Raw genomic sequence first — 24164 nt, forward strand, 5'->3', positions numbered from 1 at the left:
GAACAACCCCAGCTCTCTCAGCCTGTCTTTGTAGGAGAGGTGCTCCAGCCCTTTGATCATCCCTGTGGCTCTCCTCTGGACCATCTCCAACAGGTCCATATCCTTATGCTGGGGCCCCCAGAGCTGAATGCAGGGCTCCATGTGGGGTTTCATGAGAGCAGAGCAGAGGAGGAGAATCACCTCCTTTGACCATGCTGGCCACGCTTCTTTTGATGGAGCCCAGGACTCAGTAGGCTTTCTGGGCTGCAAGCACACAATTGCCAGCTCATATTGAGTTTTCATCCACCAGTACCCTCAAATCCTTCTCCACAGGGCTGCCCTCTATCCACTCATCACTCAGACAGTACTGGTGTTTTGGATTGCTCCATACCAGGTGCAAGACCTTGCACTGGGCCTTGGTGAACTTCATGAAGTTCACACAGGCCCACCTCTCACGCCTGTCGAGGTCTCTTCCTTCCCTCCAAAGTGTCATATCCACAGCAACAGTTCACATCACATTTCACCATAGAGCTACCACAGCTACTACTATTGCCCTTAAAATACCATCTAATTTACTTCGTTAAAGGAAACTGGTAGGCCCAAATCACACAGTGTGGCGGTCTTTATCATGACAAAGCTGAAGGGAAGCTCTCACAGCACAAGCAGCTGTCATAAATACCAAGAACAACCAGAAGTTGTTCACCCTCTTCTTTGAGGAAGTCTTTTCTGGATCAATGCATTTAGTTCGTAAAATCTAAAATACTTAAAGAAAGAAAGGTTTTTTTTCTCTCAGTAGGTTCACAAAAATGATGTGATATTTTGGATTCTAAATTAGGTGCATGGTCATATGAATGATAAATTGAACAGAAAATTAAAATCAAACAAAGAATAAAAAAGAAGCAAGTTTACCACTGTTTATCTAGAGAATAATGGAATGAAGAAAAAAGGAACAAGGGTTCACTGCAAATAAATCTTGTAGACAAACTTGAATATTAAAACTCCAGTATATCATATCTCCTCTGTTTTCTTCAAGGCACCAGTTTCGCAATGCCATAAATAAAATGCTGGAAACAAAGTCCTTCAATGACTTGCAGCTGCCATGGATAATGAAGCAGGAGGGAGCCCTGAGCCGCTCATCCTTGGTTGCAGGGTTTGCCTTTAGCTCACAGGTCCCGCTGAGTACCCAGAGCTGCAAAGTATCGGCAAGTAAAAGACAACCCACAGATTCCCAGAGCAGTAAACCCAGCTGCGGGGTGCCTGGTACTAGCTCAAAAATATAGCCAAGTGATGCAAGATGCCGAAGTGATGCAAACTCATTTGAGCAGCTCAAGTTTATTGAAACATTTCTGAAAGGACAACTTTTCCCTAGCAGACTCAGTGCTGGTATGTGCAGCGTTTCTGTGCAATCCATCATAACGCCAAGGCAAATGAGGCAATTCAAGGAACAGCAGCAAGAATTATCCGGAAGAGCTGTGCTATACAAAAAGGTTAAAAGAGCTAAATACATCTAGTATTAAATACATCTTAAAGCAGAGGTAGACGGAAGCATGTCTCCAGCTGGCAAATGCTTAAGTAATGTAAACCTTAAGGATGGGGAGAAAAAACTTGGGTTTATATATATGGGAACAAGTAGGAGTAAAGGAAAAGAGGGTGGGTAAAGACTGAATATCAGAAAGCCTTGTTGGCAATGAAGAGCCAGGGGTTGTGCAATTATTATTATTATTTATTTTTTTTTCTGAGGAAGTGGTAGGAATTCTTTGAGTTAAATCATTTTAAAATGAACTTGAAATATATTTCCAAATGATCTACCAGAAGTATGTCTCCACTGGCAGGAAATTGACTGGATGGTTCAACAGCTTACTCTCTCCCCATTTCTTTCTTTTCTTGGCATATTTTAAACCATTTTCAACATCTGTTAAAAGCAAAGTGAAGGTAAACTGGGGTATATTGATGACAGAAATCTCCATGCCAGTTTAGGAGTTTACAATTCCTACTGAGAGTTACTGGCTCCCTGCTGCACCTGTGAAAGGGGTCCCATGAACAGTGCAACATCAACTGGATTTGATCAGTGTTTCACAGAAGAGCTAACCCTCTGAGGTGGTCCAAACATCCATTTACAGTTTTAGGAGTCTGACAGACAACCCCTAAGGAATACCAGCAGCTGACAAGGCTATGGCTTCTAACTAACTGCTCCACCACTCTCTGAGAAGCTTTTGCCTCCATTGCAAAGATGTCAGGATGAAAACCACACATATGTATTTCAGCAGTTCTGGTTGTTCCTTGCCTAGAAAAAGAGTTTAAACTATCAGTGTAGGTAACTTCCATGACAGTTGGAAACTGACACTTGGGTATGCAGAGGAGAAATATTTTAAACTACCATAGGTCAGTAAATATTGCAGTCTTTAAGAACACAACTTTCCACTGAAGGTAGCCAACACTGAAGGCAGACTGACTGTACGTTCTTGTGTTCCATTTAACATTTTTTAAAAATCATGCTAACAAAGCTGAGAATAACTACAGAGTCATGACTGCCCATTTCAAAGTATTTCTGACGTTCTCCAGTAGAAGTGGGTGTTCCTTCATATGACTAATCAGTTGTTGAACTTCAGTGCCTCAGTACACACACAGTTTCTGTTCATCTGTGGAATTATATTTCCATAAGAACTATGTTCTATGTCCCATCATAATTTATTTCTTTTAGTAGAAGAACTGTGTATTTTTAAAAACCCTTCAATAGGCTCAAGTAATACTGCAATATCCAAATATTAATATTCATATGCCCTGCATGCATAAACCAAGCAACTTGAAGAGCCTCAAACATGTATGAAATAATATAACCCAGATTAATTCAGAAATAAATTAACAGAAGGCCTTTTGCTTTATCATTTACAGACATTGAACCATATTGTATTGTTTTTTCCTTCACAGAACTCTTGACTGAAAACAGTGGGAGTTCTGGACAAAGATGAAAGGGAGAATATGTACTGTGAGCTATTTGTTTTCTACACATCTAATAATATCCTTGGAGAAAGACATTCTGTGTACAGAACAATTAAAAACTGGATGTATTTTTATGCTGTAAGGTTTAAGATTCATATATACCATAATGGTAGCACTCGCATAAATTGTTATCTCATTTTATTTCATAGCCTTTTTTTTTTTTTTTTTAATAACACAGCTGGTATTTCCATTTTTACTCTGAGGCAGATTTTGCCATCCTTACATCTTAGTTTCATTAGAGTTCCCATTCATTTTAGTTGTGGAATGCACTGCAGCATGAATTACAGTGAGAAAGCCTGGTTGCTCAGTTGTGCAACATCAGATTTAAAATAGAATAAACAGAAAAAAAAGCTGACTTCTTTTCCCAGAAAAGTGATGTGTGTACAGTAGAAGACTAGTTAAGAAGGTAAAATCAAGATCATGCAACATCCACTGGGATAAAGAAGCAGCACTAACTGCTGTTTGTCTTTCTGAGTCCTTAATTTGTGCTCTTTGATGTACATACCTATTCCCCACAGATGTCAACATGTGGGCTTCTGCTCACAGCATTGATCTGACTTCATATTCACTGTGGTTTGGGTGGTTCTGAGAAACGTTAACGGGGATTCATGATCCCAAGTCACTCATTCACATACATGCTTTTTCAGTGCAGTGGTCAAAAAATTATGCAGCTTGAATATTTACATAGAGGCCTTTAATTTGATTTCTCATACAACATGTCTTCTGGAAATGGTCACTGTTGTTGCGGAAGCCTTCAACCCAGTGTTACTGATTTTCCATTTTCAAGAATAAACCTACTTGATGCTGTGGCCATAGTCCAAGAAATCAATGATATACAGGATTTCAATGTCTCTTTGGGGTGTTCTTGACAATAAAGAACAGCGTATAGTATGATTGTGTAAGAGCCATAATAAATGTTACTCACTGTTTTTTTTTAGTCTGTGCATCAGTCAGTTCCTTTGAGACTCTGGATCTACTACGCTATCCAAATCTATTACGCTGCTGTGGCAGCTAAAACACGACCACATGTTCAAGAACTTCAGACCCCGTATGGGATGCTGACCTTGTACGGAAATGAATGACTGGAGAGCACTGGTGCACGCAGCATTTTACTCTAAAACCCTAAGGCAGTTCATCAATGAACACAGACCATTTGTACCACAGCCCTTTCCCTCTGACACTTCGTCCGAGATGGCTTTAGCAGCATCCCTGCCACCCTTGGAAAGCGGACACCTGGGGATCCTTTCACCACTGGTGCAAAGCTCCCCAAACCACCTCATCTGACGGATGTGCAACCTGTACTTGTAATAAGGCACATGCCCTCCAACCGCACTTTCCATCCCATGTCTTGTGAAGGCAGAAAGGCCACACATTGCTAAAATGGCTGGAGGGGGACTCCTGCCTTTCCCCTACACACGGCTGGCATCACGCCACGCCTCACACCCCACGCGAGGTGTGCAACAGCCCCCTTGCTTAGGGTTTTAATGCTGATGCCATGCTACTAGGAAGCTGTTTCCTTGCAGGGAGGGCCCCCAGTGCCCTCCATCCCCGTAGGGCTGCCGCCACAGGGGCACGGGGGGAACGGGAGGGGGCTCACAGGCGGCGGCCGCCATGCAGGAACGCCCTCAGCGGGCAGCCCCCTGCCTCCACACGGGCGCTCCGCCGCCGCCATCTTGAGAGCGGGCAGGAGAGCCGTCGACACGGTTTGGGGGGAGGGGGGGGTAATAATGAGAGCGAGCCGTGAGGCTTCGAGGGGAGAATAATGAAGAGATGGGTTTTCGTGGAGAGTAATATTAAAGGAAGTGTAAAGTCGTGTTAAAAGGGAAAATACGTGTGTATATGTGTATGAGAAGGGTCTTCTGTGGGCCTATGAGTAAGGGAAGGAGGCGCCTTGCCCTCACCCAAAATGGCGCCCGCTCCCTCCTCCCTCTCCCCGCCCCGTTCCCGTTCCCTCCCCCCCGCCCGTTCCCTCCCCGGTGCCCGCCCCCAGGCCCCGCCCCCCCTCCGCGAGCTCCTCCGCGCGCGCGCCGCGGCCCGTGGGAGAGGCGGCGGACCCGCGGCCGGCGGCGGCAGCGCGATGGCGGCGGCGGCGGCCCCGGGGATGGAGGCTGAGGAGGAGGCGGCGGCGGTGCCCGTGCCCGGCTCCCGCTCCCCGCCTCGTCACGGCAGCACCCGGCTGGCGGCGGCGGCGGCGTCGTGGTGGGGCGCCGCGCTGCGCCTCGCCCTGGCCGTGCTGCTCCACGCGGCCCAGGCCGAGAAGGAAGGTGAGCGCCCCTCTGCCCTTCCTCATCCTCCTCAGCCGTCTGTCGGGGCCGTTGGGGCCGTTGTTTGCTGGGCTCTGCCTCCTGCGCCCTGCTGCTGTGGAGGCTGCCCTTTAAACGCGGCGAGGGGAGGACAAAAAAGGGCCGGCGGCAGGCGGCCAGCGGGGAGCGAGCCAGGGCGAGCGGGCGGCCGGGGGAAAGGGGAAGAAGGGGAAGGGGAAAGGAAAGGGAGGGGGGTGAAGAGGGAAAAAAGGCAGGCAGCCCCCCGGCCCGGCCAGCCCCGCGGATGGGGGGAGGCAGGGATCGCGCTGCCTGCGAGCTGCTGCACTGAGAGAGGGCTTGGAGGGGGTGAGGAGGCAGAGCTGGAAGGGCACGGGGTAGGGGATGGCAAAGATTGTCCTAACAGTGCCTCTGGAGTGAGCCACGGGGAGCCTAACAGTGCAGGTACCAGCACAGGCACAGATACGGAACCCTTCCCTTCCCTAAAGGACGTCTCGGTGCAAGGAATTCCTCATTGACACCCTTTTCTGCAAATGCAATGATGTCAGTCTTAAAAGCGGTCAGTTTTGGCTCGCATTGTCCACTCCGTTTCATCGTTTTCAGAGAATTCAACGTGTAGAAAACAGCGTAAAAAAGCCTCGGTATTATAGCAACAAAAACATGCAAGTCTCTCGGTTCAGTCTGTAGCGTCTCATGCTCCTAGAATAGCTCAAATGCAGGTGCCTCGGAAATGTGTGTTTTTAACTCTGATTTTGATGGCATTCCTTCACGTGTAATAGCTTACGTGAGTATACGAGATCTGTCGGAGATGTCATATGCCAGTGTCGTGGGATTGATTCATGCCCTGGAAGTTGGGACAGCTAGAGCCGTGGCATGGCTTTGTTGGTTTGTGGAGGAGGTACTGCTGTTTCTCTACGGACTTCCTTGCATGGCTTTGTTGATTTGTGGAAGAGAGACTGCTGTTTCTCTGTGGACTTCCTTGGTGTTCCTGGATACACGAAGGCAGTTTTTGGCTCACAGGGTTTCAAAAGATATGCTTGAAGCCCTTCATGAAAATGGAAGATTTTGTACTGATCCCATTTCCTTGTGTTAATACAGCTCGTTTTTTAAAATGTATTCCTTGTGTGCAGACTCCAAGTAGTATGTTTAAGCTTACAAATAAGTCTTCATTGGGTGTTTCATCAGAAACTTCACTGAGTTTCTGCTGTTTTTTAAATGCATCTTTCATGGATTCTTTAGAACAGTTCTTTGATGGCCTGCATTTGTGGATCATACGTTTAAAAACGTTGTCTCCAATGTTTTCTTGAGTACAATGCACGTGTGTAGCCCTGGAAAGAAGATAACAACAAAATAAAACAAAAACAAGAAGCAGTGGATTTTTAAAGTAAGGCTCTTCAGATGATGGCTTGTGAGATCCAGTCCCACTGATCTTAACTGCAATCTAAGTGCCATTCTGCGAGGGGCAGTGATTGAGCTCAGAAGAGGAAGGACCAGTTTGGACAGTAGGTAGGAGCTCGAGATGAAGTGGTAGTTCGGAGGAAGGGAGGGGAGGGCATTTCTGCCTCTGTTGTTTGGCACCTCAGCTTCTACTACGTTGTGTCAAGTTAAACATAGTAAGACACTGTTTAAAAAAAAAAAAAAAAAAAAAAAAAAACAGGAAGTAAGAAAATAGGAATATCCTTTCCATCCCGCAAACGTGGACGTATGTGTTTCACTACAGCTGCAGGAAGGAAACTGTGGAGAGGAGGTGGAACCGAGGCTGTGTGTTCTTGCTCCCGTCCTATTTCTGCAGCGCTCAGGTGAAGGTGACTGTAGGAAGGCTCGGTGCAGTACAATTCCAGAGAAGATGCTGCAGGGAGGGGGGAAAAAAAAAAAAAAGAGTAGGCGCTCAGGTGGATGACAGACCTGAGAGAAAAATAAAGCAGAATATCACAAAAACAGAGTGAAAAATGAAGGAGGAGAACGCTTTCTTCTACTGTGCATGTGTATGAGGAGAAGCTGGGGGAAGGACAGAGCCGATGCACAGAAGAGTAATGCTTGCTTCATGTGCCTTTGGAGTAAGAGCAGCAAGCAGTTCTTTGTGGAGCTGTGACAAGTAAGAAGAATAATGATGCTGGCGTATTTCAGATTGACGTGACTGCTTCTGGTCCCCAGTCCTAGTTAGAGTTTGGGAGTAAAAATGGAAAATAAACAGCTTTGCCATTTGTCTAGCAGCAGAAAGCAAAACTCAAATCCTTTGTGTATACAAGCTGTAAATCAAACTCGTGAGGAAAAAGTGGTGTTGCTGTATGCTCGCTCTGTGTTAGGGAAATAGAGCTCGTTGAAAGTACATGAAAAAAACATGAGAGCAGAGAAAACTGTATGTAGACTGACCAAAAAATATAAGCATCAATTTCAGACTAAATACGGATGTGCGACTTCTTTTTTGCTTTGTCTATCTGGGTCCTCAGTGACCCGGTATTACTGAGGAATGAGTAAGACTGAGAAGAAAGTTGTTACATTTTTTTTGTTTTGGTTCTGTCACTTGGGAAATCTGTGAACCTGTAGCAGAAGAATGACATGACAGGAAGAAAGTGGTGCTTTCAATCTCAGAGCTGCCTGCCATCTGGGAGGAGCGAAAATATAACTTAAGAGTTTCTTTTGCAAATACATATGATTTTCAGGTTTTTTGTAGACTCATCCCTTCCTGGTGTAATTACCATATACTGTGTTGCCACTTGGATTGAGGACAACTTTCAGTTTTTATATATGAGCGTGTGGTTTTTGTTTTAGTTGTTGTTTTTTTGAGGGGGTGTCAAAGTATCCTTCTGGGCTTCAGGTTGAAGGAGGCTGTAGTAATGCCATAAGCCCAGGGTCAGAATTTTGTTTTGAAGACAAATGTCTGCCATGAGCATGCTTTAAAACCTGGGAATTGTTTTGTGCTTGTGCCTTTGTTCCTATTCAGTGCGTAACTTCCTAAAAAAAAAAATCTTCATATTATACAAAAGTTGCTTTTGAGAATTTTGCTGCTTTTTGTTTGGAGAGCTGACTGAAAGCCCTTTTAAACTATTCTGATAGTTCTGTTACCTACCCTACAGGTTGTTCACAAATGTGATACAAGATGGATATTTAGGCTAGGTTCAATCCCTAGCTGTAATTTTTGAATTCAAATCATAGTGCTGAATCTGGGAAAAACTTCTACTTACACATCTAAGTTTTGAAACCAGCTAAAACAGTGAAAATGATGAATGTTCTGTCTTTTAAAGCTTGGTATATTTTGTACTAATATCTATGAAACTAAGGTGACTGAGTGTAAATGATTGCTAAAATAATGATGGAGGAGCTTGAAGGGTGTTCCTGTTGTTAGGACGGTGCACTGGGCCACTGGGGTGGTTCTGCTTTTGTTGTTGTGTCTGAATTGGGGCAGGTAGCTCTTTTTGCTTATATCTGAAATGGTAACCCAGGATACTTCATATGAGTATCAAAAGTAATCTAATGCAAGAAGGTGATGTGGGAGACAGCTTATGTGCTTAAAATAACATTAAAAAACCTCTTCACGTACTCTGCTTGTTTCTCTTTATCCTGCTGTTAGAACTAATGTAAAGCATCCTACCATCGATCTTAATGCTAATGTTTTGACCCTGACATAAATGAAATTGTGATCCAGAAAGAATGACCTCAGTCAACCTGAAAACACTGTAGAAGCTGAAGTAGCACGCGAAATAAAATCATGTACGGTGTGAGGAAAGCTCCGTGAGAACAAAAGTTGTCCATGCTGTCTCGCTGTGTTTTTGCAGCTTAACTTTGGGAGAGCTCGTCAGGCTGGCGCTGTATCTTTGCTTTGTGTGTGATAAGTAGTGACCACGTGCTGGCACTGGAAGGTCTCAAACTCATTCATAGGATCTTTGGGTGAAATTAAGTGTAAGCAAATACTGTAACGCAGCGGACAGGAAGCTCAGGCCCCGTATTTTCCGTGACCTTGTGTGTAATCTTGAAGTAGCTGTTCCTCCCTCCTCTGCATCTCTTTCTCCCCTAGCAGCATCCAGCTACATGGTTTGTGCGAGGCAGGCTGCGGTTCCCTCACTCGCAGGGGGAAATGTACTGTGTACTTGGGCAGTGCCCAACGTGATAAGGTCCCTCCAAACTTTGCAGAAGTCTGTGGGCATTGATGAGGAAGTCTACGGGCCCTGATTGATTCAAGGCTTTTGGTTGTAATTGTGATTGATTGCCAGCGTTGCAATACGAGTTGAGTCATTTGGATACATTTGTGTGTTTTAAAATCGCAGCTGGTTGCAGTACAGCTCAATCATTTGCTACGTATCACTTTATTTCACAACCTAGCCGCTTCAGCTCTGCTTAAAGATAAGCGTACCACGGTTCCCCGGCGTGACTGACCGAGTTCACAAGTGTGAAGAGGCCTTCAAGCTGCGTGCTGGTGAATCCACTGGGAGTTGGACAGTAAATGGCGGATGCTGTGGTTCATGCATAACCAGCAGTAAAAGTCCTGTGACAGAAGAGCAACCTAGAACCAGTTTGGTTCGTTGCTGTGTTTGTGGGTTTGGCAAGGGTAAAAGGCGGTGGAGATGGGTCTCCCTTCTGCTCAGAGCTGCTCTGCGCTGTGGTGCCTCCACAGCGGGAGCCCACCCGGGTGTAACAGGGCCGTGAGGGGGGCCCTGCCTCTCTCCCCATTTAAAAGGCATTTTTTGAAGCAGCCCTGTGCTCTTTGTGGTGGTGCTGGGAGCTGGGCTGTGCAGTGCCTTGGTGGGCCTGCTCTCACTGGACCTGCTTTTGGCCAGCGGCCTCTGGAGCTCACACCCAGCCCGCCGTGTGGTGGCTGCAGGGGGTGAGCACGCTGGGTGCTCGGCTCAGACCCAGCTGGTGCCCTTCATCTGCAGTACTCACCACATCAGAGCCTGAGCTACAGTTATTTGAAAAGCTATTTGTTTTCCATGTAAAAAAAAGTGTTGGTATTTCAGCATTTTTGATGACTAAATGCCGAGATGGTGGATGCACGTTTCCTTCTTGCATTGGGTGTTAAGGCCAGATCTGGCAGCAGTAACTCCTGCCGCAATTTTCCCTTTTTCCCTTCTGTAAGGCTTGTAAATTAAAATCATGATCAAGGAAGCCAAAGGAATCGGTGACCATTAGAGTTAAAGGGGAGGTATTTATCTTTCTAGATATAAATACAAGTGTCAGATATGGGTTTGTACAGAGGCAGCTGGTAACATTTTAAATAGCAATGCAGAAATATAAGTTATTTCTGTTTTCTGAAATGTCTGCATGGAATAATTAGAAACCTACTGACTGTAGCAAAGATGTGATGCAGTATCTGCTTAAAAATTCAACATTTTCTGATAAACTGGCTTGGGTAACTTGTACTCTGGTATATTACATGAACAAATTCAGGTGCCTTTTCTCCCTCCAGCAGTGGAAGTCATAAAGAGCTGAAGGATTGCAATGCGCTGCCACTTTTCTCACTGAGACTGTCTTGGAGGCCTTTTTAATACCTCTTTTCTCCTATTGCCTGGCGTGCGTAGCAGTAGAGAACTGTCTGAGAACAGGTTGAGTTTTCTTATAGTCATTGAGCTGGTTTTAAGGACACCTGAATGAAATGTAATGTGAGGAGATACACAGGAAATGAAACTATGTAACTAACAGTTACTTCTGTCTGTGTCCGGTATGAAGCTAAAAATGTTAGTTCAAAGACCTGTTTAGCTGACTGTATTATATATAACGTGCACGGGTTTTTAAAGTTATTTTACCAATGTATCCATTAGATTTTCTTCATAAAACAAATCTGTCTTCACAAGGATGCCTTGAGGCTTATTTGGGTGTGTTTTCAGTTGAACATCCAGATCTTGGTTGGACTGTACATATTTGGTGTAACAGAGTGCAGGCAGACTTTTAAAAAGTTATTCAAACTTACAAACAAAACCAAAAAAACAAAAATGAAGCTCCACACCTTGGTTTGAGTGTTTTTAAAGCCATTTGAGTCAGGAAGTACAGCTAATGATGGTGGTAAACAGATGAAATCACCACTTCAGAGAGTGAGAATAGGGGTCAAAGTTATGGCCAAGCATGGTTCTGATATAAATAATTTGTCACTCTTATGTCTGTTGAACCTCCTTGTGTGCCCCCCGTGCATCAGACTTGCTTTTTAGGTCCACAGATATGAAGTAGAAGGGGTCATTGCAGAGGAGGGTGGTAGAGAAGAGAAAAATGGCTGAGCAAAGTTGACAAAGAGGAAGTTTTAAGAAAAAAAGGCATGTTAGCATTTAAAAGCTGAAGGTTCTCTCCTTTCCTTACAGGCATACTGTGTTGGAAACGTCTCGAGGTAGTTTATTTCTCAGTGTGAAATTGGATGGCTTCAGCGTAGTCTGATCTGAATGGCTTATGAAATTCCTTTCTTTTTGTAATAGGTAAGCTGTAGGCTGAGAAGTCTGACTCAGACTAAAGATGATAGAAGATACTGAAATTGAGTAAAGAAATTGGCTGGTTTTCATGGTAGCTGCTTCCGCTAGGGGATTTTTGTCTCCCATTTGAAATGTTGATGTATATGTTAAGTGGATTTAAAAGCTGGTTATCTGAAGCTTGTTTTAAAAAAAAAAAAAAAAAAAAGAAAAAAGAAATGAAATCATCCAGGAATACAGAAAAAAAAGACTTAATTACTGAATCAGTGATCTGCACCAAAATATTCCCCAAATAATTACGGGCAGAACTTGTAGATAATGGTAAAAATCATCCAGGCAACTTGATAAACTGTATGGTGTTTGGTTTTGGCTTATTCCCTGCAGTGGTTAATGCTTGCTCTGCCTTGGAGAGTGGCTACTAGGAGTTCCTCCTGGCTCTGTTCTGGGACCTCTCGTACTTTATATCTTTGTCATTGTGCTGCAGATGGAGTGTGCTGAGTCTGGGGTGCAGTCAGTGTGCTCAGGGCTACATTTCAAAGGGACCTAAACAGATGGAGAAACAAGATGACAGGACCATTATGGAAATACCAGCAAGGAGGAGTGGAAAGTCCTTCATCTGAGACAGAATAACCATTTGCAGGGGGTACAAGCTGGGAATGCTACATACAAGTCAGCAATGTACCCTGGCATCCCAGGGGAGCATAGCCAGTAGCTGGAACAAAGAGATTGTTCCCCTTTACTCAGCATTTAGTAGACCACATCTAAAACATCGCATCCAATTTTGCTCCCCCCGACCTGCTGGAAGGCCACAAAGGTGACACATGGTCATGCAGAGAGAGAGGCTGAAGGACTGGAAGCTGCACGTGGTGGGGGGGCTTTGGAGGGACCCAGAGGCAGCCTGTTGATATTAAAATAGTGATTCTCAGCAAAAGGGAGCCAGACTTGAGATGCTTGGCAGGAGGCTGAGGGACAGTGGTTGTAAATCGAAACAGGGAAGGGTTGGTTTGTGCCAGGATGTGCTGGTGTGTGATGAGTCGAGTAAGAAAGTCATATTGTCTCTGTAAAATACCATTGAATCAGAGCTAATGCTATAAAGAGATGATAGTACAGGTAATCTCATATCCCGTCAGATGCTGGGAAGCCCAAATTGTGCATCATTGATCAGGCCTCCAGTTCACACGCAACATACTGTGCAGCCCCTGTTCATAGGAAGGGTTATCCCGTTTTGGTTGTTTGAGCTATTATAGGACTTCCTTACACGAAAACAGCTCTATTCATAATTTGTGCTGTGACTCTGTTCATAATCTCTACTGTCAAACAAAGGATGTTCATGCACGAACTTCTTGTTGTGCTTGTAGATCAAGGTGAGGCCACCCAGGTGGCAGAATTGCCTGTATCAGGTGGGGGCTGCTGCAGGTGCCTCTGCTACATGGAGCTGGCTGAGGTTACCCTGCAGCCAGCAGGTATGCACAGCATGAGCCTGGAGGCCAGCCTGAGACTGCAACACAGGCATGGACTTGTTCAGGTTATTTCTAACGTGGATGACAGATGCCTCAGTGTGCAAGGATCAGGGTCATTACAATGCTCTGTTCTGGCTTGGCATAACGAGAACATCTTTCACTATAAGGATGGTCAGACACTGAAGCAGATTCCTTGGGGAGTTTGGGGAATCTCCGTCCTTGAAGATTTTTAAGACCAGCCTAAACAAAAGCCTAAGCAACGTGGCCCAAATTCAGTGTTTACCATGCTTTCAACAGGAGGCTGACCTAGATGATCTTAAGGTCCACTCCAAACTCATATGCTCTCTATGTGTCTGGATCTCCATCACAACCTTAAAAACTGAGGTGGAAGTCATCATAACTTTATCACAACTGATGGAAATATTTGTAATTCAGCAGAATCCTGCATGCTCATGAAATCAGTGCTATGGTGGAAGTAATTCATATATAATTTAGATAGAAGCTGAGCTATAATTGGATCCAGAAACTTCCACATGCATCACTGAAGGAAATTGATCGTAGAATTTTAATTCTTTCTTTAAAATTTTTGTTTCAACAGTAAAACAGTAAAAACCCATCCTTCATGTGAAGAACAATATAGCCATTAGTTTCCCATTTTTGCCAGCTGCTAGTAATATGACAATGAATTGGATTGTGCTTGGGATGTTAATATACCAGAGACATCAAAGCAATACTTAACAAATGATCCGTGCAGCTTGTGTGTCTGAGGAGACCCCGAGCAGTCTGGTTACTGAGCGTTGCCAGGTCTGCCAGTTCTGTTCCTACAGCAGGGGACATGGAGGGCTGGGTCCTGAAGGGAATCCTTGGCCTCCTCCTGTGTTTGCTCTGGTGTTCACATCTGCGTGGCACTGCGGGCTGGGGAGCCATCAGGGGGATGTGTAGGGGTGCCAGGAGCAACCATTGTCAGGAATGCCTCTGCCCCCAACTCTCCAGCTGCTTAATTTTGTCAGAGGTGGGGGGAAGCACTAAGATTCTCCTTGCCCTACAAGTTATTGTTCCTGAATGTCATACAGGAGGGAGGATGGTGTGTGCAGCTTCCATATTATCATACAGCTGCTTTTATATCTTCACAGGGCTTGTCGGTTGCCTTTCACGTAGCTTAACCAGGGCATGACCTACCCAAATTGCTTGGGCTAAACTGTATCTTCCAAAATAATGAAGTGATGAATAAATTTCTTGGTTTTGGGGGAAGCCTGGTTATGTCTGGTGCTGAAGGAGAGGTCGTTCTCATTGACAGAGATTGAATCTTCACGGGGGGAGTTGCTCTGCCAGTTGGTACCACCGAATATCATTATCGGATGGAGCAAAGACTGAAACAAATTTCCAGTTATCAAGGAAAATTTTATCAGAGCTCCAGGACTTGATGAGTACTGTGAGTCCTAAACTGAATTTCTCAAGGGAAAGAGACTTTAGAATAAGGTACTAAAAATGAAATAGATGTGATTTAGTGTGATTTATTTATTTGGAACGATAAAGCATAATTTAATTGTGCCTTAAAAGTACCTATGCCAGGGGAAAACTTGTAATACTGAAGGGCCATTTAATCAAGCATATTTAGGTTGAGACTTGGTGCTAGACACATCAAAGGAGAAACAAGAGAGGTATTTTGGAGCGAAGATAATTAACCATTACCTTGGGTAAGGGGCACTTCAGAGATGTGGGGAGTTCGGAGCTATTTGCAGTCTTCGAAGTAGAGTTGGATGTCTCTTCAAAAAATGTCATGCAGCTAAGCCTAGGGGGTTGGAAATACTGGGTGAAATTGTGGTCTGTGTAACACGGGGTGGTGACCCAGATCGTCATAGAAGTTTCTGAAAGGCTCTGAGCAGAGGAGGCTGTTTATTTACTTACCAGGGGTAACTGCTTCCAAGATGTTCCTTAGTAACAGTTTGGGACTTTTTTTTTTTTTCCCCACCCAAAGACTGCAATTCTTCTATTTTGTTTCATTCTTCTCGGTCTGTGTGTTATTATCTCCTTTCAGAACTTGTTGCAGCTCTTCTCCACCCAGTTTTTTGCTGGTTTTATCGGGCGCTGCAGCCAGCTGTTTCCTGTGGCTCCGCTTCCACGCTGCAAGGGAACAGAATTGCCGTGCTGAGCAATCAATAGCTGCTGTCAGTGCCACATCATTAGCACGGGAGGTTTAACATCAGGGCTGCTTCTACCTCTTCTTGACCTTCGATCACTGTATTTATAAGCTTTGCATGGTAGCTGATTAAGCGTTATCTTGCTGCTCTTTTCCTTGTCCTCCAGGCTTAATTGCTGTTTCCAGTGGACACTTGGGTAAGAGTTGCCACATGAGCACGGAGAGGGTGGAGGTATGGCACTCCTCCCTCCTAATAGCTCTCTCCAGTTGCAGCCTGGTCCTAAACACGTTGCAGGTCTTATGCAGCAAAAGGTAAATTAATGTCTTCCAATTCAGTGGTGGTTCTGTGAATTCAATCACTTGCACCCTGATAAATAAATGCAAATAAATAAATAAAAAAGAGGAGGGCATCAGGAGAGGGGAGCAGAGCTGTGTTGCCCATTAGGCCACTGTTCCTGGACAATTATATGGGTTGAGGTTAGTGATGCAAAGCATCCTCTGTAGCACCTCAGGATTCAGAGGTAGGAGCTAAAAGCTGATCAGTAGTCACAGAGCATAGCTGTAGCTTTTCTCTGATTGCATTCCCACTGGTGGCAAACATTTAGATGTTGGGAGGTGTCTGCGTGGTGCTGTCTTCCTGTTCTGTGGTTTTGGTTTTTTGGAAACTATGAAAATCCCATCCTCCTTCCTCTTTTCTACAGAGAACAGTTCTTGATCTCTGTTTAATAAACCTAGGCTTATTAAGGTCATTAATCAGCCTGGATGCATCTCTTAAGCAGCTCTTTGCGCTGCGATGGCACAATCCATTTTTTGAGTAAGTGGGCTTTGTAGGTCTGCTCGGTGGCTTAATTTCGTAGGAGTGCAAGTTTGGCAGGCTGATGTTAATGTAAGGAATAAACAATTATTGTCAGTTAATGCATTGTTCTCCTGAGGCTGCAGAAGCTATAAACTGTCTGTCACTTGTTGTAAACTAAATATTAAATGCTTTTATGTGCTGTGAAGGTTAGAATTCCAGTAGGGCCAAATCCTCTGTGCCCACATCAATTTGCAGTGCTAGATGAGTGGCAAAACTTACTGCCACAGTTAGAGATTTCTGTCTAAAATCTGAGAACTAAATTAAGAGAATGTGATGAAGATTACAGACAGTTTGGAGGATTGTTATTTTTTCCCTTTTACATTGCAGGCCAGATTATCTTGTTTTTGAAGCTAGTTACAATTAATTTTGTGCCTGCGCAAGCTCAGTTACAACAAATTTGTAGAGTTATAATCTAATTTAGCATATTGAAGCTGTAAAACATGTAAAATCACCATCATTTGAAAGAATAAAAAGCCGTGATCAATTTGTATGGCCCACAGCTAGGAAAAAAAAAGTTATTTTCAGATGTTGGGTTTCTATGTAACATTCTTTTCTCCCTTTTAATGATTTGGGAGAAGTTTCCATGAGTATCTGAAGTATTGTTCTCTTTAGTTTAAAATAATGTGATCTAATTTTTATTTTTTTCAGATGAGAGATTTACTACTTATTTATTTAAAACCAGTGTTCTAATGCCCTTCTATGAAATTCCTCATTGGAAAAAACAGAATGGGATATTATTTCATACTAAGGAGTATTTTGGAGCCAGCAATTAAGTGTCTTTGGGGAAAAGACTGAAATATTTAAAAGTAAAACACCAACTTGAAGATGTTTTTAATAGGCAGTTTAAAGCATCTAGCATCTTTTAAGGTAGCACTTGAGGTTTTTTAAAAAAAATGGGGTTTTATGATATTTATTGCTGTCATCTGAAACTGACTGTTTTGGTCAATGGCAGGTAATGTTTTAAACTCATTACAGAAAAAGATTAAAAGAAAAATTGCTCTCGGTGATGAGAATTAACATTTTCTGTAAGGTGGAAGTATGGGATGAGTACAGAATAAGTGTTTGAGAAGGGTATTTAAGTACGCTGTGATCCTATTTTTCTGTCTTTCTAGAGTCATTTTCTTAAAAATAAAATCAGACAGGTATAGTGTATGTTCTTCAGTCAGCTTTTTTTTCCTACGTATGTTTCTATAGCTTTCTTGGAAGAATATTTCTATTATGCAACACCTCTAGACAGTACAAGCTCCTGTTCTGTCCTTAAAAGAAACCGTGAAGCAGTTGCACCATCTTCTAAAACATGAAACAAGTGTGGTGAGTCAAGTACATGAGCTGTCTTCAGGGCAGAGAACCGCTTTCTTCCTTTATCAAAGCTGTACCTTCATTGTCTTTCTGCGGCCTATATTATGAATCAGAACTATGTTGCCACTTTCTGTTTTGTGGCTGGCTTTTAAAACCGAACTGATAACTGAGTTAGTAAAAATCTGCATCAGTCTTAACAAGTGGGAAAGAGAGGAGTGGATGAATTCAGTGTGACAGCTTTACTAGGAAAGATCTTGGCTGTACGAAGAAAACTAGCCTGCAGCTTGTCTTATAAATGAAATCAGAAAAGACACATGAACAAGTTAGCAAAGCATTACATGCAGATTTAGTTGGGTGTACAGACTCAAATTTGTGCTGTTGTGTGCAATAAAATTCAAACTGTTTGCTCCCCCCACTCTTGTGGAATCGAGATCCATGCACTCAGGTGTTGCAGTGCAAGTGATCTCCTGTCTCTGTTGGTTTAGCTTGTATGGACTTGGGCGTAGGTTTGTGCATAAGCACTTATTGGAGTGTGTGTTATCTGAAGTCATAAAAACGAATGTTTATAATTGATAGTACAAAGGGGTGTTCTTAGTGAATAGCCTACTTTTTTTACTTAGGTTAATACAAAACCAAAAAGCAACACATGATGATTAAAGTGCATTATCTAGGAATCCTACTTCAGCTGCCTAATATGTCAACAGAAACAAACAAACAAAATTAGCAAGCTGGCTTTATTAAAGGATGGTAACAAAGAATGAATATATTTCTATTTAAAAGGAGTTAAATTATTTTTGTATATGATCTCTACTGCTTTGCATGTATTTACAGCCTTGGCTGTGATGGCTCTTCTTGAGGTCTGTTGGAAAACAGATTCATTTCCCTTCCTTATGGACCACTGGAAAAGAAGCAAATGAATTGGCTGTGGAACTGCAAGAGGACTGTCCTGGAAAGGAAGCACACTGGCTGCGGAGTCTCTATGAGCAGGTTGCCTGCAGTTCACTGGCACATAAGAGAACGATCTTTCGCGTTTCCAGTGAACTGTCAGTGGTTAGGATGCAGGCAGATGCTCAGACTGATAAGAACACTGACTCTCTGATAAGAACACTGACTCTCCCATCTTGGAGAGATGGCTTTGTTTTTTTTTTAAACAGCTTTTATAGTGTTGAATGCTGAACTGAGGTGTGTTTTTTGAGGCTCACCAGACCTTTATGTTCTTGAAGCCAATAAAAATGGTCACCTGCATTACAGCTCAACGCTGTTTATCGGTCTGGTATTTAATTTTTACCATGTGATCTTTTCTTTCATAATAATGTTATTTATCATTATATACCCAACTGCCTGTACTTTATGTGCTGCTCAGTTTTCCACTGCTCAGGATGATTGGAATTGTGTGGTTGTGCATAAGCAGTTAATTCATAGTCAAAGGTTCAAAACCAACTTGTCCAGTTCCAGTTGTGCTGTTTAACTGGTGGTGATACAAGTGCTGTAATTACAATTACGTAGACAGAAGTGCATGGCATTTAGCACACTGTAATTGGCTCCTGTGGTTACACTTCGCTTGAAGTGAGCTTAGTCACTGAGACTAGGGGTTAGAAGTTGGACTTCTTTTTTTAATAAAAAAAAAAAAAAATCTTATTGTAAATTAGGAGAGATTTAAATAATCAACCTGGCCGTATTTTAGTAAGTTAAGACACTATTTGCAGAATTTGGAGAAAATCCACAGAGTAGATGATACCAGGATCTATAAATACAGCTTATAAAAGAGTTAGAAAATTGGTTTAGATAAGAGTTAAGGGAGAAAATACTTCTTACAAGCATCTAAGAGCATAGGTAATGATGCTTAATGTAAAAATAAACGAAGGCTGGTCTGGAGTAGCCGTTGCAGAACTAAGTTAATGTTTCAGAATAGTGTTTTTATATACCAGAACATACATTCCTATTGAACCAAAGTAGTTGTCAGTGGCTAAATGAAAGAAAACCGTGCAATGCCACCTTAAAAATCAGATCTCAGTCAGAAGTAGGCCTCATAACCTATGAACCATGGAGAATGTTTTTTATCGTCACGCACCGAGAGTCTTGCTGTATGCAGTGGTCTCGCATTACATGCAAATTTATTCTGCTGTATGTATCGCAGGCATATCTAAAGATTGATGTTGGCTAACGGGATTTTGATACTAAGTTCCATCTTACCTTGGAGAAGTGCAGGATTTTAGGGTTTTGTTATGTGGTGCTTGATAGGTCTCTAAAATTTTTTCACTTTAAGCTGAAATACAAAATGCTGGAACCAGAGACAACTAAAATATGAGTGTATTTGAGCCAAACATGTCTGCTAGCTATACAAACTTAGGAACATTAAGTGAATTCAGGATCCGTTTTGGCCTAGACGATGTTTCCAGTTCTGTTACTTCAGGTGTTGATGCATCGTCAGGTGCTATGGTATTGTTGAAAAGGGGTAAACAGTAAAATCTACTGGTAATAACGACTACATAGCACTTTTCTGTTAAAGAAAACTGTGGTTTGGGGTGGAGGAGGAGTACAGCTGTGGGTAGTGGGTTTTTGTTCTGCTTTTTTTTTTTTTCTTTTAAAGGGTTTGAAAAGGCTTAATAAAGGCTCTGTAAAAAAAAAAAAGGGACGTTTGGAGCAAGTGGAAAGACTGATGTTCATAGTCTCTTTTTTATGGTATCTTTTATGGGTTTTTCATAGGAAAGCGAACTTAAGCAAAGAATTGACATTTTAAGGGCTGTAAACTGGAAACAGAAAATGAAACAGTATTTTTAGCATTTGCTGTTGCTCATTTTATCTATTCTGTCAATACTAACCTACTGTCTGAAAGGAAGAAAACAGGATACATAAGCTGGAAGCTGCAAAGCTTGACCCTGCGATCATGTCATGTCCTAGTAGTGAGAGTGACAGATACTGTAAGGGATTCTCCTGAATCCCTTAAATTTGCTTCTTGGGGTGCTTTAAAGGATAAAGGCTGTCTGTTTCGAGGGATCTGTGTCTACCTTTTAGAGAATACTCTGGCACAGGCAAGGAGGAAAGGAGACTGATTCTTCTGGCCTCGAAATACATGGATTTGAATATTCATCCCTTTTTTTCTTTGGGCCCTGGACCTGCTAATAACACTTAAGTTTGACTAATAACTATTAATCAGGCTTCAGGGCTTCAGCTGCCTGGAGGGTCAGGAAGAAATGATTTTCCTAATGCGTAATTTGGCTTCTTGGCTGCTGATTTGTGCCGTGGCGGATCGTGCCGTGACAGCTGAAATGCTTCCTACCCCAAATGTTATGTTGTGCCCCTCTGCTAGCAGTTGCCAGGCATGTGGCAGGGGTGGCTGGAGTGGCGCAGTCAGCAGTTCTTACCATGCTGCAGTTCACTCTGCCACAGTAGTAGGATATGTTTGCCTTTGTATTAGAGACTGGCTACGATATTAGGCTGATTACGGGGCGCAGTGATATCAGCACAGACTTTGGGAAGGAGTTTTTCCAGGAGAGGTTGTCGAGGACTCTGTAGGAGCTGCCCTCTTCCTCTGTAGTGTGGGGAATGGTTCACCTAATGCAGCGTGCCCAGATGATCTCACACTTAATTGCTGGCAGAGTCTTTTGGCGTTGGTAATACCCTATTCTCCACTGGTGACATACATATTTTGTATAAAGGGACAGAAAAGGCTATTTTTGGGCTTCCACTGCCTTGCAAACTTGTTTAGCTCAGGTATTGCAGTCCAAGTGGTGAGCAGCTGCTTCTAATTCTGGAAGGGGCACGTACCCAGAAGGAAGCGTGCTGCTACTCAGGCAAATGTCTGAAGAAGCCTTTGTCCCCACTGTGGGCCATGTCGGGCAGTTCGAGAGCTGCTCGTACTGGGGTTTGGGCGATCCTTTGACTCACCTGTGGAGGTTTTTTAAAATGTAATTGTTTTTGCCTCATTTGAATGAGGTGACTTGTTGCTTCAGCCTGAGTTTGGAGTCGGTTGCAAAACCGAGCTTTTGTCTCATGAAGGTGAAGGTATTCACGTGTCGTTTCCTTGCTCTGATGAAATCACTGATAAAGTACCAACAGAAGCTTGAAAGTTAGCTTAAAACAAAGTAAAAGGTATAACCGCAGAAACTGCTTCGTGATCTGTCTTCAGAAGCAACTGCTGTGAAATGGCCAGCAGCCAAGCTTTGCAGTGCCTCTGACTTCACCTGGCACCGTCACCTGCTCTAGGAAAACAGTTCTCAAATGATACAGTGATGAATGGCACTTCTATTTAACAGTGTCATCCGCTCAAAATGGTCTGCAACATCTGCTGCTTTGTTCGTGAGGTATACCGAAGGTGAAATAACAGTGGAGTGGCTGAGAAAAGTGTTTGCAGAAGGGCTGCCTGCATTCAAGCTGCTCAAGTATAGTACCTACAGCGTGTCGTATTTAAAATAGGGGGAAAAAATCCTCATGGAAAATATTAAGAGAAAATATTAAGAATTTGTAATTTGATGTAAAAATGTACATATGAAGAAGTAACTTATTTGAATTTTACTGATTGATGATAGATTGTGAATAGAAAAAGCTGTTTTCTAATTATTATTTTTCCCACCTGATGTCTCAGTCACATTCTGCGTATTACTCACCTCTGGAGCTGAAAGCTAGAAAACTAAAGGAATACCAACAAGCCCAACCTCAGAGGTACAATTCCTGTTCACTATTAGGAAAGGGGTACTCATATTGTTTTATGAAACTGTTGCTGTTAAACTTATTTTCCATGTTGTATGTTAGAAAACATCAGCTCGTTCTGGATGTCTCCCTAAGTTAAAAGTGGAGAATTTTCCCTCTGTATCAGCTAATCCGTAGCTTGGATTTTTTGCTCAGAGGATGGGCATGGCTTATCTGTGAAATCCCGATCAACTGTCATACTTTGGTTTTAAACATAATGTGTCAGAGCTTCACTCTTCCTGTGCTCCAATTCTTGTGTAGGTTTTTGGGTGGTTTTAAAGACAAAAATAAACAGTGACTTAAATGTTGATTCAACCGGCAATGCACGTACAAGAATCCTCTTGTTCTTTGTTTTTCAGATTAAACTTTAAACTGACAGATCTGCTCCAGTAATTTAAGTTTTAAAAGCCCAGATCTTGATGAACTCTAGGACTTGATATTATAACAGCTGTTAAAATGCTGTTTTGTTCTGGTGTGTGTGTTCCCTCTCTCCCCCCCCCCCCCCCCCCCGTGTTCTGTATAGTTCTTCAATACAAAGGATTGACAAATACCCCAATTCTTACCTTAAGGATGCCTTTTGTTTGTTTTGAAAGTTATTAAGGTAATGATAAATACACAAAATTGTAAGTTACTGCTGACATGATGACTAGTCCTGCTCATGCCACTGTTATATGCCTGGTGTGCAGTGCATTCCTTCATAGCCAGAGCCCGCCTCTCCCTCTACCATGATTTTCACCCTTTGGCATGAGCTGGGGCTGCGTCCTCAACGTGGCCTCACTCAGCTTCACAACTCTGAAGCTTGAAAAATAACGTGTAATAAATGCATTGTGTTGTTTTGGGGCGTTGTTTTTTTGCTTTTGTTTTGCATAAAAAGAGGCTTGGAGATGGCAGCAGCAATCTTTGGTTGATGTTAACTTTTACTTTTGAACATATGAAATCAAGGTTCAGGAGCCGTGTACTTTCTAGGAGGGTGTATCAGTGTATAGGGGGAGCTAGGGACCTGAAATGGGATGTGCAAACGTGGATATGTTAAGTAGCATTTGAAAACAATGCATATTTTGTTTTTTCTTGTAAAATATCAGAGACAAGTGGCAATGTTGGTGACCTTGTAATTGCAGTTGTTAGAACACTGACTTTAAAGGGGGAGGTGAAGATTCAAATCCCTTTTTTGGGGGGCTGTGATTGCAGTAACATCTTCTGGAAGCACACAGTGTGCTTCTGTGAACTGGAAACCTTCAGCTTCTTCTGTTGAAGCTGTGCCTCTTTGCAGAGAGCTGTGTGTTCTCGCTCTCTAAACTTCATCAAAATTAATTTTAAAGACAGTTAGGAAAAAGGATGGTAGAAGAGAGTATGAGTTATTTATATGGAGGGTTTTTTATTTATTTATTTATTTTACTTTTCTGGCTTGAGGTTGTTACTGTATTTTATCTCAAAGACTTGTGATTTGTATGTGAGGGGCATAGTCTTTTGAGGGGTAAAACTGGGATCTCTTTGAACTGCTTTCTTCTCTAACCATGTTCATTCTTGTACAGCTTATTATATTTTACAGGAAGGGCAATGCCCTTATTTCTTTGTCTTTCAAAGAAAATAGCATTCCCTACAGAGAGGAATTGAGCATTCCCTTTTCAGAGGAATTGAGAACAATTACTAAACCAAACATTTAGAGGAAGTGAGTGGAGGAGGAATGCTCAATTTGTGTATCCTATATGTGACCGAGGCATGAGCTTTCCATTGACTTGAGTCATGTGGAAGTTCTTGGTAAAAAATATTTCTAAACTTTCAAATTTTATTATGTTACTGTCAAGATGGGGAGAGTTGTTGCTTTCTCAAGGATTAGGAAACAGTGTGAACAAGGTTTTCCAGATGTACAGTTAATCCTTTTAGATGTAAGGATTACGAAACTGAAATGCCGTTTCTAAGTGTCAGAATTCAGCATGGCCTTCAGTGCATTGAATTTGTTTAGGTACCCCGTCGTTCATACCAGCCAAAATACTGAATTGGCATCATATAGCTGATCTTTTCAGGGAACCTAGAAGAAGTTGTTCACAGATCAGTCTCGTAGCACAACAATGCTTAACTTCAAAGTGAAGT

At 42.7% G+C, this 24164-nt stretch overlaps 1 protein-coding gene across 1 annotated transcript in view; it reads left to right on the forward strand.

Annotated features, from left to right (window-relative positions):
- The first annotated feature begins 4981 nt into the window (after positions 1–4981).
- TMEM131 (transmembrane protein 131) overlaps positions 4982–24164 on the forward strand; it is a 96522-nt gene continuing 77339 nt past the window's right edge. The window contains exon 1 of the mRNA XM_027446652.3: positions 4982–5243. Coding sequence (XP_027302453.1) covers positions 5057–5243 — 187 coding nt within the window. The 5' untranslated portion in view covers positions 4982–5056. The remainder of the gene's footprint in view (positions 5244–24164) is intronic.

This window comes from Anas platyrhynchos, chromosome 1, assembly GCF_047663525.1.
Source record: "Anas platyrhynchos isolate ZD024472 breed Pekin duck chromosome 1, IASCAAS_PekinDuck_T2T, whole genome shotgun sequence".
NCBI classification, from domain to species: domain Eukaryota; kingdom Metazoa; phylum Chordata; class Aves; order Anseriformes; family Anatidae; genus Anas; species Anas platyrhynchos.